The sequence below is a fragment of the Pantherophis guttatus genome, chromosome 8 (genome assembly GCF_059756535.1).
Source record: "Pantherophis guttatus breed Tessera chromosome 8, ASM5975653v1, whole genome shotgun sequence".
Taxonomy (NCBI): Eukaryota; Metazoa; Chordata; class Lepidosauria; order Squamata; family Colubridae; genus Pantherophis; species Pantherophis guttatus.
This window is the reverse complement of record NC_142070.1, coordinates 53,595,770-53,614,315: the sequence shown is the minus strand read 5'-3', so window position 1 is coordinate 53,614,315 and position 18,546 is coordinate 53,595,770. Positions and strand designations below refer to the sequence as shown.

Sequence of the window (18,546 nt, the reverse complement as noted above, 5' to 3'; positions counted from 1 at the left end):
AAAAGTATGTGTGCATATATTGGGACTAATATGTAAAGTTTTAGATGAATTTTTGACAACTAAACAATTATTCATATATCTTGAGAGAGCATTAGCAATCTGGCTGTAAGAGTGAGAGTTTTTTGGGTTTTGGTCCAAGTTGATAGTTCAGTTCAATGTTCATTAAAAAACAGAAAGAGCTTGCAAAATTAGGAAGGTATGCCACATATATCTTTGATTTGTAACTAAATGAATTCTAAAAGTCCAAGGATTGTTGGGTAAATCACCTGTCTTTGTCATCTTTGATCCAAATATTTACAGATAGTCCTCAAGTTACGACCACAATTGAGCCCAAAATTTATGTTGCTAAGTGAAACATTTGTTAAGTGAGTATGCCCAATTTTATGACTTTTCTTGCCAGAGTTGTTAAGTGAATCATTGTGTTAAGTAAGTTAACATGGTTGTTAAGTGAATCTGTCTTCCCATTGATTTGGCTTGCCAGAAGGTTGCAGAAGTTGATTGCATGACCACGGAACACTGCAACCATCATAACTATGAACCAGTTGTCAAGCGTCTGAATTTTGATCATATGACCCTGGGGATGCTGCAATGGTTATAAGTGTGAAAAACTGTCATAAGTCACTTATTTCAGTGCAACTTTCAACAGTCACTAAATGAATGTAAGTGGAGGACTACTTGTACTTGTTATTGTCAAGGAAGTTCAAAATGGTTTGGCAGTATCATTGTCTAAATCAGGGGTGTCAAACTCAAGGCCCATGGGCCAGATCCCGCGGGGTGCTTAGATCTGGCCAATGCGGCCACCCTAGAAACAGTGAAGGATCGGCCCTCAATGCCTCTGGCAGTGAAAACAGAGCTCCATTTTCGCTGGCAGAGGGTTGCAGGAGGCTGTTACAGCCAAAAACGGAGCTCGCAAGGGCCGCTCATGACCATCCAAGTTCTGTTTTCACTGACAGAGGGTTACAAGAGGCCATCGGAGCTGAAAATGGAGCTTGGGGGCCTGTTTTCACTGGTGGAGTGATTGGGCTTCCACAGGCGACCCTGACATGAGTGATGTTGAGCTGGCCATGCCCACCTGGCCTCGCCTACCCCAGCCTCCCAAGGTCAAACACAACCATGATGCGGCCCTCAATGAAATCGAGTTTGACACCCTTGATCTAAATTATTTCTGTTGTGGCTCTGTCCTCCGAGCCTATCTTATCGGAGGGAGAAGGCTCCGAACATGAAGGAGAGGAGTCGGCCAGGCCTCCCTCTCCAGGCCCCTCCTCTCTGGCACTGCCTCAGGTGCCGGCCGAGGAAGAGGAGATTAGCCAGGAGCCAGGTGTCTCCGATGATAGCGATGGAGGCGATCTGTCGTTCCTGGATCCACGCCAACGAAGGCGTGATAAACGGTTGCAGCAGTTGAGGAGGCGTGCCAGGGATTAGGCTGAGTCACTGGACCACACCCCAGAGACTATATAAGAGAGTGTGGTGGCCATTTAAGACTCTGTGACGGTCAAAAACTAACTCTGGCTAGTCACTTTGAACAACGCTTAAATCTGCCGAAGGTTTCTTGTTTTGAACTGGACTATTTGCAAACTCTGCCGAAGGTTTCTTGTTTTGAACTGGACTATTTGCAAAATGTGTGTATTTCTGTTTATCTGGTGAAGGGATATTAAGTAAAAAGCACTTGGCAGTCGGTGCTCGTATTGCTGCCAAGTTTTTGATAACAAACTGTGCATGCTAAGTGCTTCCTTTAACCCTCGGCTGGTTGTGTGTGTGTGTGTGTGGAGATGGGGACAGAACAATTTCATACTTGAAAGTATGTATATATGTTACATATGCAGGACATAATTTGAAGAGCACAACATTTTAAAAAAGCATCTATGTAATAAGACTTTATCTCATCTTTTTTTAATGAAGTCACTAGGGCCCATGTTCTTCATCAATTGGCTGTTTTATATATAGCTGGGTTTAGAAATATAAAACCATCTTTGGTTAATGACATCGTTCAGTGTATTTGCCAAATAATTGTGGTATCTATGTATTTCAGTTTAAAAAATTGTTCTGTCTGAGCAGTATTGAACAACTGTGGTTTGTGGTATCTTGTGATGACTTTACAACAGTTCAGATTCTTTCCATTCTGGGGTGAATGAACAATGATGTCATTTTCTGCCTTCAAAGCTTTAACCTTTAAGGTATTCTTAACCCTGGGGAAGTGGAAGTTTCCCCAAAAGTCCATTCTAGCATGGAACTGTTGATTCAAGCACATTCCAGTGTTTAAAAGACCAAATGTCTTTTTGTGGTCAGAACTAGCTAGAAATGATATTTTAAGGAATAGGGAACAGACATTTTACAGAATATCATTTTTTGTGTTAATTTCTTTTCCTTATTGAGACCACATGTCTCTGATATGGCATATTTTAATACATACTGTATTTGGCTAGAAAGCTTAAAATGCATTGTTTTTAATTCTTGGATAGGGCTTTTTCAGAAGGTATGGGTCAGGTTTATGTACATTATAATAGTCCTTTTGAACCAACAATGATTTCTTACGATGGACATGTATATGAACCAGAAGAGCTATTGGTCTTTGTTCTGATAAGGCAGCCTGAGATTTAGGGTACAGTGTGCATAGACACACATACATGTTGGAATTGTGGCTGCTTAAGGGAAAGAGAACAGTAGTCTCTTTATTTCTCACAAAAACTGATTAGCCTTTGCCTGGAGGAATATATATACTGAATTATATTTTTTTAAAAAAAGATTTGAACTACCATTCTTTATTGTAATTGATCTTTCTTTTGGACTTGGATTTTCATTTCTTTGCATATGTGTGTGCAGTAGAAAGCAGGGAAATGAAATACCACATTGCTGATTTGGTCAAGGCAAAAGACAGATTTTTATTCTTTCCCACTATATGATATTGAAAAGCAGAACATGTATATGACTTCTGGGGAGAAATGGTGAACTGAAGATAGCTCTGCTAAAAGCATGTAAGTTGGCTCTTTCTGACAAAAGGGATTTGAGATTGCCTCCAAGTGCTTTAGATGGTTACTCTTCACAAGGAGAGCACAGACTGAGGTCTCTATTGGCTTTAGAGGTCTGGGCAAGCCATCTTGCTCAAACCAAGGTTGGCACCTTTACACTAGCTTGGCATATTTACTTTTATAATTACTTTCAGAAATTGTTAATTGCTTTTTAGCTATTTTTCAGGAAGAAATTGGACTTCGTTTTTTCTTTGAAGACATTTTGCTTCTCATCCAAGAAGCTTCTTCAGCTCTGACAGGATAGTGGGGAATGGAAGGATTTATATTCCTTGCAGACATTGCAGTCATTTGCATCATTTTTGAGGGTTGCTGAAGCACTTGGAGGTTTATCTGTGTCCTCAGGGTCACCTGAGTAGTGCTCCTGGTTCCTGTAGCCTGCAATTTTTCCTCTGGAAATCCATTCCATTCAAATTGCTAAAAGTCTGTAGAGATTCTCAGTCATCCAGGTCATGGTTATCCCAAAGGTGCTTTCTTTTTTTTTTTCTTTGAAGATGTTTCGCTTCTCATCCAATAAGCTTCTTCAGCTCTGACAGGATAGTGGGGAATGGAAGGATTTATATTCCTTGCAGACAGCTGGTAAGAAAAAAACAAAGTCCAGTTGCCTCCTGAAAAAGCACCTTTGGGACAACCATGACCTGGATGACTGAGAATCTCTACAGACTTTGGATGGACAAGCTTGAATGCTGTGAGTTTGCTTCACTGTGAAGCAAAAGAAGTTTTAAATACAAATTTAAGGGTTTAATTTTTTTTTGAACTGCAAAAGTGTGATTAGAACTTTAAAGTTACAAAGTTACAAACGGGCTAAGGGTCCAGATGGATTTGATGGGTCCAGATGGATTTGAAATAAGATTTTGGAATTAATTCTAGAATCTTTCCTAAGGGAAAACTTATTTTGTTTTGAATTCTTTCAAAACATATTAGGATGACTTTATGAAGATTGGATTCTAGAGGAAGCCGTAAAGAACTAAAGATTACAAATAAAGGAGAACAGTTAATTCTCTGAGTGTGCTGAGGAGAACACAAGGAATGGGTTAATTCTGCCTTCCTGCTTGTTAGACTGAGTCAATCTTGTCTTTGTAGCCATGTCTCATGTCTACTTCCCCCAGTTTTCGACTCAGTCTTCAGCTCGACGGACGCCTTTTTCCTTAACTCTGATCATTCAAACTCAGAACCGAGAATTTAAGACCCCCCCCCCACTTCTACAAGAAGGAGGTCAAGCACAGCAGGAGCAACATGACAGGCAGGCTCCCTGGTCTGACTGGCAAGGCCGCCCTTATCCGGCTCATTCCCTGTAAAGCCGAGGTCCCTTTTGAACATCCCACAGTCCTGTGGAGGGGATTCGAGTCACTGCCCGGGGCTCCGGAGCATACTCATCTTGTGGCAATGCAACAGCTGCGGCAGCCGTGTTTCCAACTGAGACCTGTCTGCCTCTCCAAGGGACCTGATCCCGGAAATGGAGCCTTCTGTGGTGGGAGACAGCCGCGAAGAAAACATGAGTGGGGAAAGGGTTGAATTTACCAGCCCCCAAGCCCCAGGTTTCAAAGAAACGCTCCTCCATGCCCAATTTGACTATTACAGGAGCAGCAGCCAGAATCAGGGCAAAGACACTATCCTCCAGAAAGACCACTAAGGCTGAGGATGTGCGAAGGTGCCAGAAGGCCTTAGACAGAGAAGTTGCAAAGGCAGAAAGGGAGGCAGAGCAATGCAGGCAAGAGAGTCTCCCCGTGGAAGAACCTACCATTTCCCGCACTTTTCAACCACAGCTGTTACAACCTCTAACTGAGGTCGGTCAGATGGCTAGCCCGACTACCCAATCTTGGTCACCAGATGGCGCCAGAGAACAACTTTCTCAGCCACAGCTTCCAATGATAGAACACAATGAGCTGTTCCTTCCTTCTGTTTCAAATCTACTCCCACCAGGAAAGACCTTGGGAGTCGGCTCCTAAGAGGGCAAAGCCTACCCTAGAGGCTACCTTCACTCCTACAGCAGCGAGACTCCACCCAAGGGAGACACAGGAACCAGAAATTTCCCCACGAATGTGACTAATAATCTCAGAAGCTAATGTCCAGGCCATTGCCACAGGAATGAACTTCGTCTCAACCCTTCCAAGACCGAGTGGCTGTGGCTTCCGGCGTCCCGATATAGCCAGCTGGTGCCATCGCTGGCTATTGGGGGCAAGTTATTGGCCCCCATGGATAGGGCTCGCAATTTGGGCGTCCTCCTGGATGCACGGCTGTCTTTAGAAGAGCATATGACGGCCGTGGCCAGGGGGGCTTTTCATCAGGTTCCTGATTCGCCAGTTGCGTCCCTTTCTGGATCGGGACTCCTTACTCACAGTCACTCAGGCACTCATCACTTCCCGCCTGGACTACTGCAATGCTCTCTACATGGGGCTCCCCTTGAGGAGCAGCAGGAGGCTCCAACTGGTGCAGAATGCGGCCGCGCGGGGGATTATGGGAGCCAGGGGGCGCTCCCATGTGACACCTCTCCTGCGTGAGCTGCATTGGCTTCCAGTTGTCTTCCAGGTGCGCTTCAAGGTGTTGGTTATCACCTTTAAAGCGCTCCATGGCATAGGACCTGGGTATTTGCAGGACCGCCTTCTGCCGCCGATAGCCTCCCACCGACCAGTACGCGCTCACAGAGAGGGACTCCTCAGGGTGCCGTCAGCCAGGCAATGTCGGCTGGCGACCCCCAGGGGGAGGGCCTTCTCTGTGGCAGCTCCTGCCCTCTGGAACGATTTGCCCCCGGAGATACGAAGGATATCGGATCTCCGGGTCTTTCGCCGTGCCCTGAAAACTTTTCTTTTCCATCAAGCAGGGCTGGCGTGAACCCCCTCCCCCTTTTTTAGTCTTTTTAGTTTTTTAGTTTTAAATTGTCATGGGGTTTTAAATTGAACTGTTTTAAATTGGGCCAGTTATATAATTCTTTTAACAATTTTAAATTTTGTATCTGCATGTGTTTTAGCTCTGGCTGTTCACCGCCCTGAGTCCACTAGGAGAAGGGCGGTATACAAATTGAAATAAATAAATAAATAAATACAACAAAACTGATTAGCAGCCTCTCCAGCCTCTGACAACTCCTTACACCAGGGGCAGTCTACTGCACCTGATAATCCAAGGGATTTACCTGTTCTTCACAGGCCTCATTCCCCTACCTCTTCCATACACAGCCGAGAATCCCTCTCGGACAATGAGGAACATAAAGAGTTAATGCTGTCTGACGACGAAGGGGTGACTCCAGACCCCCCAGCCTTCACAGGACTCTTCCACCCTGCCTTGTTTAAGACACTTCTCTACAAAGGCAAGACCACAGCTCTGATAGGAGCGGACCCAGCCGCGTCAGATCTGGCCTTGGGCTTATCTGACCCCAATAATTTTTTGTTCTCAGAGCCTGCCAGAGATAATGAGATCCCCTCCCCGATATTATTCCTGGATTGTTGTCCAGTGATGATGGGCCCTACCAGGGGCATACCCATCCCTGAGCGTGAGTGACAAGCAGTTCTACAATGTGGCCCAGAATCTCAATGCGACATTACAAATGCCAATAATTGATGGGCCCATGGTGGCCTTCGCCTTCTCCACCATTATGTCCAATGACAAGGAGGATGCCTTAAAAACAGAAGATAGGAGAGCAGAACTAATGGTCCGCAAAGCCTATCAGGTGGCTGCCTGGGCAGTTAAGTTGGCTATGGCTGCCTCCTTCTTCAATAGAACTTCCTTGCTCTGGCTCAAACAGATGCAAGCAAGAATCCCAGCCACCGACCTCCACACTCATCAGGACATCAACAAGCTGGTAGTGGTGGCAGAATTGTCTGCAGATGCCACACTGAATTTGGCCAAATTCGCTTCCAGGCCCATCGCCTCATCTTTGACAGCCTGATGACTGCTGTGGCTCCGTCACTGGCAGGCAGATATGAAGTACAAGTGGAAGTTGGCTTCTGCCACCTTCAAAGGTGACAAGCTATTCGGAGAGGCCTTAGAACCTATACTCATAGAGATCAAAGACAAAAAGAAAGTCCTACCCTCTATGTCCAGACGCGCTGACCGGTGATCCTTGCCCTACTTTTGGAAGCCTTCCTTCAGAGCAGCAGACACCGCACACACCAAACAGTCGTTTTGAGGCAACCCTTCGTCTAAGTTTTTTCGCTGCTCAATGGGAAGAAATGACCACAGATGTATGGGTCCTAAATACCATCTGACTAGGCTTTGCTCTCAACTTTCTCTCTACACCCCCAAGGTTCTTTATTCGCTGCCCCATGTTAAGAAACGAAACAAGAAAATCCCTCATGGAAGCTGCAATCCAACACCTGTTGGACATTTGAGCCATCCAGCTAGTTCCAGAAGCAGTGACTGGGATTCTACTCCATCCTGTTTGTAGTCCCAAAGACTTCGGGTGGTGCTGGTGGAGAGCAATTCTTGACCTAAAAAGTATATAAGAGATTCAAAATGCAGTCCGTCCAGTCTATACTGGAGAGCATCTGAGAGGGCAACTGCCTGACATCAATAGATCTAACAGAAGCATACCTACACATCCCTATATTGCAGGCTCACCAACGATTCCTACAGTTTTGCTACGCAAACCAACACTACCAGTACAGGGCCCTCCCATTTGGCCAATCTTCAGAACCCAGAACTTGCACAATTCTAGCGACTCTCTCAGCTCACCTCAGAACCATCCCTATTCATGTCCAATGCTATCTGGATGACATATTGATCGAATCCTCTCATCCCTAGGCCACAGAGGACCTCCGCTTCACGATCCAGGTCCTTCAGGATCACAGATTCTCAGTAAACTATGACAAGAGCCACTTCTCTCCTACCAACAGGATATTCCACCTAGGAGCATATTTAGACACAACAACATGCATAGTCGACCTGTCCCAGGACCTCCAGGATAGCATCAGAGCTCTGGCGAACCGAATCTGATCGGGCCAAACAGTGCCCTTGGTCCTCCTCTCACAACTCTTAGGCAAGATGGTGTCCTGCCTCTCCATCGTTCCCTGGGCACATTTGCATGCCAGGGCCTTGCAGTGGTTCTTCCTGCCTTACTAGAAACCTGGCAGGAGCAATTCAGTCCAGGTCCACCGGAAGTCCTCCAGCCCTTCCGGTGGTGGATGTCCCCGGCCACAGCCAAGGGATGCACATTCAAGGAGCCGAACTGTCTCACCATCACCACGGACGCCAGTTTGTTCGGCTGGGGAGCCCACATGGAGACCCAGATGGCACAAGGCCAGTAGTCACAGGAGGACTTAAGAAACAACATCAACTGGCTAGAGCTCAAAGCAGCCCACTTAGCCCTCCGACAGTTCCAGGCCCTCATCTCCGGCCACCATGTACTTATCCTAACAGACAATGTAACCATCAAGGCTCATATCAACCACCAAGGAGGCACCCACTCCAGGTCCCTCATGCGAGAAACTGGGCACTTGGGGCACTGGGTGGAATGGCATCTTCTATCCCTGTGAGCAGAACATATCTCGGGAATATCCAATATACAGGCGGACTAGCTAAGCCGAGCCACAGTTGACCATGCAGAGTGGCACCTGCAACCCAGCTTGTTCAAGACATTGTCCGAAAGGTTCGGCTCTCCAATCCTGGACCTGTTCGCCACCCCATCAAAAGAGCCAGCTACCCAGGTTTTATGCCCGGTTGGCGATACCGGGGACAGAAGGGGTCAATGCACTCTGCATTGCATGACCCCGGGGGCTGCTATACGCCTTTCTTCCGCTTCCCTTCATCCCTGGGGTAATCAGGAAAGTACTGGTGGAGAGAACATAGTTCCTACTATTGGTTCGCCGATCTAGTCAACCTATCAGTGTCCAGACCCTGGAGGATCCCACCAGACAAAATATCTCTGTCAGGGAGTTCTCCACCCAGACACACAATGGCTCCAACTAACTGTTTGGCATTTGAACGGAAGGCTCTTGAGGCTGGATAACTTCTCTGTCTGGGTGATACAGACCATTCAAGTCTCTAGGAGGCCATCTACCGACAGGATTTACGATTATACCTGGAGAACCTTCTGTGGTGCTCCAAAGCCTCTATTGATCCCCTCTCAGTATTGGTGGCTCAAATCCTGGACTTCCTGGCTAGACAAGGGCTTAATGCCCAATACAATATGCAGACAAGTGACTGCCTTGTCATCTGTGTTATTTTGTGGGGAACTGGAGTTCCTCACACAGCACCCTATTGTGCTCAGCTTTATCAGAGGTGCGACTAACTTAAAGCTTCTGACGGTACTCCGATATCCCACCTGGGAACTACCTGCAGTCCTCTAGTTTCTATCTTCTATACCCTTCAAACTTTTGCATTCCATCAGGTTTTGTTTCCTCACCTGCAAGGTCTCCTTTCTTGTGGCTATCACCTCAGCAAGACGAATCTTCAAGTTAGCAGCCCTATCAATAAGGAAGGATCTATGCATTTTCCATTCCAACAGTGTTATTCTGCACTTGGACCCTTCGTTCCTTCCCAGGGTCAATTCCTTATTTCACAGGACACAAGAACTGTTTTTACCAGACTTCTGCCCTGGTCCAACCCATGCCCTAGAGAGGAAATGGCACACCTTGGACGTCAGGAGGGCTGTCTGCATCTATATCGATAGGACAGCTTCCTTTCGGAGATCGGAGTCCCTGTTCGTGTCGTTTCAACCCTCCACGTTGGGTAATAAAGTCACAGCATCAACAATAGGCTGGTGGATACGGGCATGCATCACCAAATCATATGAACTTCAGGCTCTTCTGTTGCCTCGGCGAGTGACAGCCCACTCCACTAGAAGCATGGCCACTACAGCAGTGTGGGCCAAACAGGCCTCCATTGAGATATGTAAAGCAGCAACGTGGTCTTCCCCATCCCCATTTATATGGCATTATAAGCTGGATGCCTTCGCTTCCGCTGAAGTGGCTTTCGGCAGATGAGTGGTGTACGCAGACTTGGGGATCTGGACCAGACTGCTGCCTACCCTTAGGACGTGTTGGCTTTGGTATATCCCATTCCTTGGATTCTCCTCAGCATACTCGGAGAAGGGGTGTTGGTCTTACCTGACATGCTCCTTCTCGGTGTGCTGAGAGAGAATCTAACCTCACCCTGATGGCCGTCTGGACCAGAGTCCAGGGGTGATCAAGTCAAGTCAAGCATCACGATCAAGTCAATCATCACACCTTTGTTGAAAACTGGGGAAGTAGACATGAGAGGCGTGGCTACAAAGACTTGATTGACTCAGTCTAACGAACAGGAAGGCAGAGTTAACCCATTCCTTGGATTCTCTCTCAGCACACCAAGAAGGAGCATGTCAGGTAAAACCAATGCCCCATTTAATTTATTAAAACAGAATGGAAGAAAATATTTTAATATTGGACATTTTGAATGATATTTTTGAACAATGGACCCAGAAATTAAGATTGCCTACCTCTATAGATGGATTATATTTAAAATGTTATTGAAGAGGAACAAGTTTTACTGGACAAGATATCTTAGTTTATTCCAAATATGTGTTCTTGCATGTCACCCATATAAAAAAAAAAGTATTGCAAAAATTATAAGAGCGCAAACTTTTTGCCAAGCTAGAAAAATGTCAATTTGATCTGCCTCAATTAGACTATTTGGTGTACAGAATTGCAACATATAAGGCATAGATGGATCCAGAAGTGGTACAATCTGTTCTATTTCAGTAGAGGCACACCCCTCTCCTGACGTGAAAGAGGTGCAGCGTTTTATGGGCTTTGCTAACTTCTACTGGAAATTCATCCCTAATTTTGTTGATCATGTAAAACTATTGTCTTAATTTTTAAGAAAGAGTGGATGGTTCTCTTTATTGACTCAATAGGAAGCAGCATTTCAAGAACAACTTTGGGAGATAGGGGAATGAAATACAATCAAGGACAAAGAGTTAGATATAAGATTAGAGCAGAATATGGATACAACAGGAGGCTCAGAGGAAGATCTTAGTATTTTTGGGCTGTAAAAGGAACTGGCAGGAGAGAATTTATTTTCAGACTTGCAAGATTCTGTAATAGTGATGTAGAATTAACCATTTCCTCTGTGATCCACCTTGATAGACTGTCACTGTTCAGGAATAGGGTAGAAAGAGATGGGAAAAGAAAATGTGGAGAGGATTGGAATTGATGGTCTGATACACTTGTTTGAGAGCCCATTAAACAATTGTGTTCATCTTGAAAGGTGGTGAGTGGCCTCTGGCTATGTTTTGAACTGCTATTGTAGATTCTATTTGTCAGCAGTTTTAACTATCCTCTAAGAGCTTAAATTGCATTGCCCAGACAATACAAAATAAAACTTGACAGAATCCTAGTTATCCTGTCTTTACATATTTTATATACTATGTATAATATGTCAGTTATAAAACAGAGAGTAAAAGGCATTTGTCTTATCTTCCAAAAAGATTATAACCATTAATAATTTTAGAGTCACATTACCATGGTCACCACAAAACAGTTGGAGTCATCATTATTTATAAAATGTTATTGGATGTCCAGATGGAAAATTTATAACTTAACTGGAGAATGAATTATTAATTTTATCCATTATTTTTACATTTGTGACTTTTAAAATATGTGTATTAATCATGGTTCCTCTAAACCTTTGCCCTAAGTTTGATTAATATATTTATGTTGTTTCTAGTTCTCAAATCAGGATAAACTTTGTTTTTATTCTGTAGAGTAAAAATTAAATTTCTAATTTAAGTTTTACAAGACTGACAAGAACATAGTTTAGCCAAGCCTATTAATGTCCATTTGGAGTATTGGCACTGGAAGCTGTTCAAAAACATATCAGCTTCTGTGGGGTAAGTTGAGATACAATGACCTACTACCAAATGGATAACTGGATAAAACTGAACACATGAAGGCTGTGTGAGCTTATTAAGCTTCTTACCTTGTATTTACTACTGGTATAGAAGTTTGATAAGCATTCTGATTTAAGTTTTAGTAAAAGTATGCTTAATGTTATTTAATAATAAATCAGTACTTATGAAAGGGCATGAGGTTTCAGATTTGGCATCAACAATGAGAGTACAGCAGGATAACTGCTGTGACAGTTATTTCAGCTCAAGACCAAAATTGACAATGCTACTGTTACTAAGTTCCCTGCTTGAGGTCTTAACTTCATCACAGAGTTAAGGGGGGGGGGGTTTCCCACAGGCTGATGGTGCTGGGCAATTTCAACCTAACTTCCTGGGATAGGTGAGGGTTTAGGAATTTGTGGCCACCATGACAACCAGAGATGTGACTCAGGTTTTTCTGGGGACAATTTATATTGGAGACAGCATACTAGATCTGGTTTTCATCTTGGGGCTGATTTTAACTGGTCTTCTCAGTTAAATCTTTATTTAAAATAATGTGGCAGCAGGGCTGAGCATTTAAGGTATAACTTTGAAAGTTCTAAACCTTCTGTTCCAGAAACTATTGCATACTTTCCTCAGTATGTAAAGGGGGAGATAAAGGAGGAGATACAAAAGTTAGACGATAAAATTTGTACAATGCAGGAGACAATAATTAAAAACGAACAAAAGATAAAGTCGGTTGAGGCTAAAACGGAACATATGGAAAAAAAGATGGACATAGTAACAAATAAAATGATGGCGGAACATAGGGAATTGGAAGGGAGCCATAATAAATTTGGAGATGGAGAAATTGATGGTATATCTCCGCTTTCAAATATCCCGGAAAACAAGGAAGAAAATCTTCCTGCACTGATGGCTGAGCTACTAGCTGAAATATTGCAAAAAGGTAAACAAGAATTGGAAAATGAAATTGAAGAGGCATATAGGATCCACACGAATTATGCACGGATGAATAGACTTCCGAGAGAAGTCCACATCAAATTTGTCAGGAAAAAAACGAGATGAAATATATAGTAAAACACGAAGACCCATTGATGTTCAAAGGAAAGGAGATTACTGTACTGAAACAAATTCCCAAAATAGTAAGAGAGCAAAGACAAAGTTATCATTTTCTCTCTACACAATTACTAAAATATAGAGTGATGTTTCGATGGCTCATCCCGGAGGGGATGTTGATAACGTGGCAGGAGAGAAAAAATCAGATTGACACATTAGAAAAGGCTCAGGAGTTCTATGATCATTATATAAGCAGGGAAGATGAACAAGACAGGAGGGAAGAAGAAGGAGAAAGTAAAAAGCCAGGGAGATCAGATTTCGGAAGAAAAAAATTGTAGAACAAGACACAAGAGACCGTAAGGAAGTAGAGCGTCAAGTGAGGGAAGGAGCCAGAACCAGAGCACAGACCGAGAACAAAGCGAGGATAGGACTGAGATCAATGGATAAGTAAGAAGATGGAAAATGAAATAAAGATGCTGTCACTAAATATAAACGGCATCAACTCAGCTACTAAATGTAAACAAATATTATCAAGATTACAGAAAGAGAAAATGGATATCATCTGCCTCCAGGAGGTACATATTAAGGAAAAACATAGTGCTCATAAAATGTCCTAAATTAGGGGAAGTATTTTTGGCATTGGCACAGAATAAAAAAAGAGGGATTGCTGTATATATAAAAGATTGGCTAAATCCTAGGAAAATATTTAGTGATAAAGACAGAAGAATTTTAATAATGGAAATAAGTACAAATTATAGGAAAATTCTGCTAGTAACAATTTACGCACCAAGCATAAAACAAGAAAAATTTTATAATAAATTACACAGGAAATTAATTAGAGGGCGAAAATATTTGTATAATAGGGGACTTCAATGGAGTGGTAGACAATAAATTGGATTATAAAACAGTGAAAGAAAACCAAAATAAAAGACAAAAATTACCAAATGCATTTTTTGAATTGGCAAAAGAGTTTAATCTAAATGATGCATGGAGACAATTAAATATACAGAAAAGACAATACACCTTCTTCTCTCATCCACATAACTCATGGTCCCGCATAGACATGGCTTGGATGAATCCAGAATTGATCAGTAATCTAGAAGAGATGGATATCATGCCGAACACCTGGGTGGATCATAGTCCCTTAATATTAAAATGGAAAGGTAGGGGCAAAAAGAAGAGATGGACATTAGATCAAAGAATTGTAAAAGAGAAACGTTATTCACAAATAATAGAGAAGGAATTAAAGATGTTTTTCAAACAGAATAGGAATGAAGATACTACAATACAAAATCTATGGGACACTGCCAAAGCTTATATGAGGGGGGGATAACTATTGTGTATATGGAGAGGAGAAACAAAGAGAAGAAGGAGCAACGAATGTCAACATTGGAGAAGGTGAAAAAATTAGAACTATCACTTCAGAAAGATACCCAAAGCAGGGAAATCAGAAAGGAAATAGAGTTAATGAAACATAAAATTAATGTACTACAACAGGAAGAAATGATAAGGAATATAAAATTGGCAAAACAAAACTATTTTGAATTGGCAAATAAACCAGAAAGATGGCTCGCCCACAAATTGAAAAAAAAAAAAAAAGCTAAAAAATTGATACAATATTTAGGAGACGAGCAAGGAAATTTACACTATAGAATTGAGGGGGGAAAATATTATTCAAAATTATTTTCAAATACTGTATAGTCAAGAAAACATTAAAGAAGAAAATATCATAAATTACCTACAGGAGAGGAACTTGCCAAATATAACAGATGAAGATAGGGAAATGTTGAAAGGGGAACTTACATTAACAGAGTTAAGAGAGGCAATTAAAAAACAGAAAAATAACAAAACACCATTCCGGCGGAAGTATATAAAAAATTTCAGGAAGTTTTGGAAGAAATTATGTTGGATATATATAACGAGATATTAGAGAAAGCCAAAATGCCAAATTCATGGATGAAGGCATATGTAGCATTAATTCCAAAGGAAAGTACAGACAATTCATTCAAAACTATAGGCCAATCTCGCTATTAAATGCCGTCTATAAAATCCTGGCAGAAAGATTAAAAAAGATATTAAATAAAATAATTCATTTGGATCAAAACGGGTTTTTACCCAAATGACAAATTAAGAACAATACAAGGATTATCATGAATATTTTAGAATACTATGAGGCTCATCCAGAAAAACAATTGGCAGTAATAATGATAGATGCACAAAAGGCGTTCGACAACTTGAATTGGCAGGTTTTAATTAATCAATTAATCGGGATGAAATTTGGCAAAAAATTTATAGAAATGATTAAAACAATTTATTCTAAGCAAACAGCAAAAGTTATGGTCAATGGAGATCTTACAGAAAAGGTCAATATAAACAAAGGGATTAGACAAAGATGTCCATTGTCCCACCCTCTTATTCATCCTTTCATTGGAAATATTATTGGCACAGGTAAGGGGAAATAAAAGGGTTAAAAATTAGAAGAGAAGAATATAAAACACAGGCCTTTGCAGATGACATGGCATTTATATTAGAGGACCCTTTGGAAACAGGAGAAAAACTCCTACTAGAAATAGAGAAATTTGGAATTGTAGCAGGCCTGAAAATAAATAAAAACAAAACAAAACAAAGATAATTACCAAGAATCTCACGCAAGGCCAAAACAAGAAATTAGAGGAAAATTAGAAGAATTCAAATTGTCAAAAAAGCAAAGTACGTGGGCATTTGGCTCACGGCAAGAACATCTTCAATAAAGGAAGACCACTACTTATAATTATTGCAATAAATTCAAAAAGATTTAGAAAATTGGGCAAAACTACAAATTTCTTTGATTGGGAGAATCGCCACAATAAAGATGAATATCTTACCTAAAATTTTATATTTGTTCCAAACAGTACCTTTAAAATTGGGAAAAACCTTTTTTTGACAAATTGAATAAAATTATTAGTAAATTTATATGGCTAGGGAAAAAGCCAAGAATCAAAATTAAAATGTTACAAGATGCCAGAAGTAAGGGGGGCTTTGGCCTTCCAGACTGGGAACTGTACCATCAGGCACCAGTAATGTCATGGCTCAGGGAATGGATAAATCTAAAGAATGGAAGAATGGTAAAGGATTCTTAATATATCTGTATGAAATTTATAGTTAATCCATTTTTTTATGTAACTGGAACTTGTTAGCTAAGATGTAATATAGATAATACTAAATATTGTTATATAATTTTCACTATATGTGTTTCCCCTCCCTTCTTTAACATTTGATGATCCTATTGCTTTATTGTTTTAACTTTTCTTTCCTTTTCTTCTAGATATTGTTCAATAATTTAACTAATTTAATAATAGGAATTACATTTACTTTTTTATTGTATAGACCTGAAATTAATTGTGAACTGATATTATTGATAATTGCTATTGCTATTGATATTGAAAATTCTGTATTCTATATTGATTTAAGATTAAGAAGAAAGATTAGAAATAGAAAGAAATATAGATACGGCTTGGGGTAAAATTTTAGATATATATGGTGTTGTGGGATACCCTTCTACAAAAAATTAAAATGTCAAACACAGCTACAATTACAAAAATAGTAAAAAAGACAACCCCTGTGACAGCTTCACCTGCAGGGCAGAAATTAATAACAGATATGCCATCTACTGAAAAATTAGGAACAGCAGCAGCTGTGCAAAACATGCAGACCTCTTTGAATATGATTCAAGAGGACATGATGAAAATGCAGGAAACAGTGCAAAACAATCATGAAGAAATGCAAAACAATCATGAAGAAATGAAAAGGATATGGGTGAGGTGAAGGGAGACATAAGAAAATTGGATGACGACTTCTGCTTGGCACCGCAGGCATTGTGGAGGGTCTCCTTAGACCGCCAGCCCCACGATCTCATGAAAGCCGCTTTGACAGCGCTAATTGGCTGTCTGGAGGCTGAAAAACCTCTCCATCGGGAGAAGAAGGAGAGGAGAGCTGGTGGGTGCGGGTAGAGCTCCCCGAAAGTCCTCTGGAATAATTCTGGTGACACAGAAAGCACAACTTCCGGCTGATTCACAGAGTCAGGAGGCTGCTCTCAATGATTTCAAAGAGTTTATGAAAGAAGCCATGAATAATCAAGCAACAGCAATGAAAGAAGCTATGAATAATCAAGCCACAGCAATGAATAATTTAACAGTACTTGTGGAAGGGAAATTAAATAAGGTTGAGGAGGATATAAAATCAATTAAAGAAGTGGTTGTAGAAAAACACGAAATAAGAGATGATATTGTTTTTGCAGTATCAGGATTGTCAAAACTTGTTATTCAGTTGGATGAGAAAGTGGAAGAAATTAATGAAGCCAATTTAAATTTGGAAAGCAAAATGGGAGATGTTATGACCAGAACAGAGAAAGTTGATGATGAATTGGTAATGTTACAATACAAGTCCATGGAATTTGCTTTGAGATTGAAAGGCCTGAAAGAAAACAGCAAAGAAAATTTAAAGGATATTTGTGCTGATGCTATTGCAGAGATAATTAAAGAAAGACCAGAAGAGGTGGCAAGCTGAATTGATAAAATCTACAGGGTTAACTCCTGGTTGGCAAGACAAAGACAGCTGCCAAGAGATGTGGTTTATTTTACAACCAGGAGGATCAGAAATGATATTTTACAAGCTTCCTACAAGAATAAGGTTCAGGTGGCTGGGCAAGAAGTGGTGGTTTTGAAAGAGATCCCTCCAAAGATGTTGAGAAGTAGAAAGGACTTTGGCTTTTTGGTAAATGAGCTGAGAAATCAACAAGTGGCATACAGCTGGGACGTTCCAACTGGTCTAATAGTGACTTATAATGGAGAAAGATACCGGTTAAACACAGTCTGGAAGGCAAAAGATTTCTATGTTAATGTTTTAAAGGCTGGATACCCACCCTCACCAGGGGGGAGCAGAAAGAAAATGGAGATGATACAACAAGAAAAAGATGGAAAGCAGATACAAACTTATGCTGAAGTTGCAGCTGGAGGAATCATCACGGAAGAAGATCTGGATCTTGGGGGTTTACCCCCAACTCTGGAACCACTCAAGAAGGGAGAACCGAAAGCACAACGACTGACCCGATCAATTTATAAACTTCAACAACAACAGTCAAAAATGCAACAATCTCAAGATCTATCTCAGGAAGTTCAGAAAACAGAAGCAGTGGGGGGGGGGGCTACGCCGAAGAGTAAGGTGGAGGAGGATCTTCAGCTGATAATAATAATAATAATAATAATAATAATAATAATAATAATAATAATAATAATAATAATAATATTTTATTTCTATACCGCCCTTCTCCCGAAGGACTCAGGGCGGTGTACGGCCTATTTAAAAACACAAGACAAACATCAATTTAAAATTTAAAATTATTAAATTAATTTGGCTCCATTTAAAATCCCAGAAATTTAAAATACTCCAATTTAAAATTATCATGTCAATAGCCCGGCCTGGCAGAACAACAGGGTCTTCAGTGCACAGCGAAATACCCGGAGGTCGGGGATCTTACGTATTTCCGGGGCAGTTCATTCCACAGGGCTGGAAATGGTTTGGGATGCTAGTAAGGCTTATATGAGGGGTATGTTAATACACATGAATAATAAACATAGACTAAAACAACAAAAGAAGCGGAAAGAGATAGAGGAAGAAATAAAAAAGAAAGAA

The 18,546-nt window shown here is 41.3% G+C and overlaps 1 protein-coding gene across 41 annotated transcripts in view; it reads left to right on the top strand.

Moving 5' to 3' along the window:
* Positions 1–18,546, top strand: part of PALLD (palladin, cytoskeletal associated protein) — a 456,066-nt gene that overhangs the window by 134,357 nt on the left and 303,163 nt on the right. For 3 of the 41 annotated variants that reach the window (XM_087875171.1, XM_087875170.1, XM_087875169.1), the window contains exon 2: positions 301–365. The exons of 37 other annotated variants lie outside the window; for them this stretch is intronic. In XM_087875171.1, coding sequence (XP_087731297.1) covers positions 340–365 — 26 coding nt within the window. In that variant the 5' untranslated portion in view covers positions 301–339. Of the gene's footprint in view, positions 1–300; positions 366–18,546 lie in introns of those variants that run through there. One more of the 41 variants, XM_087875168.1, reaches the window with a different exon arrangement.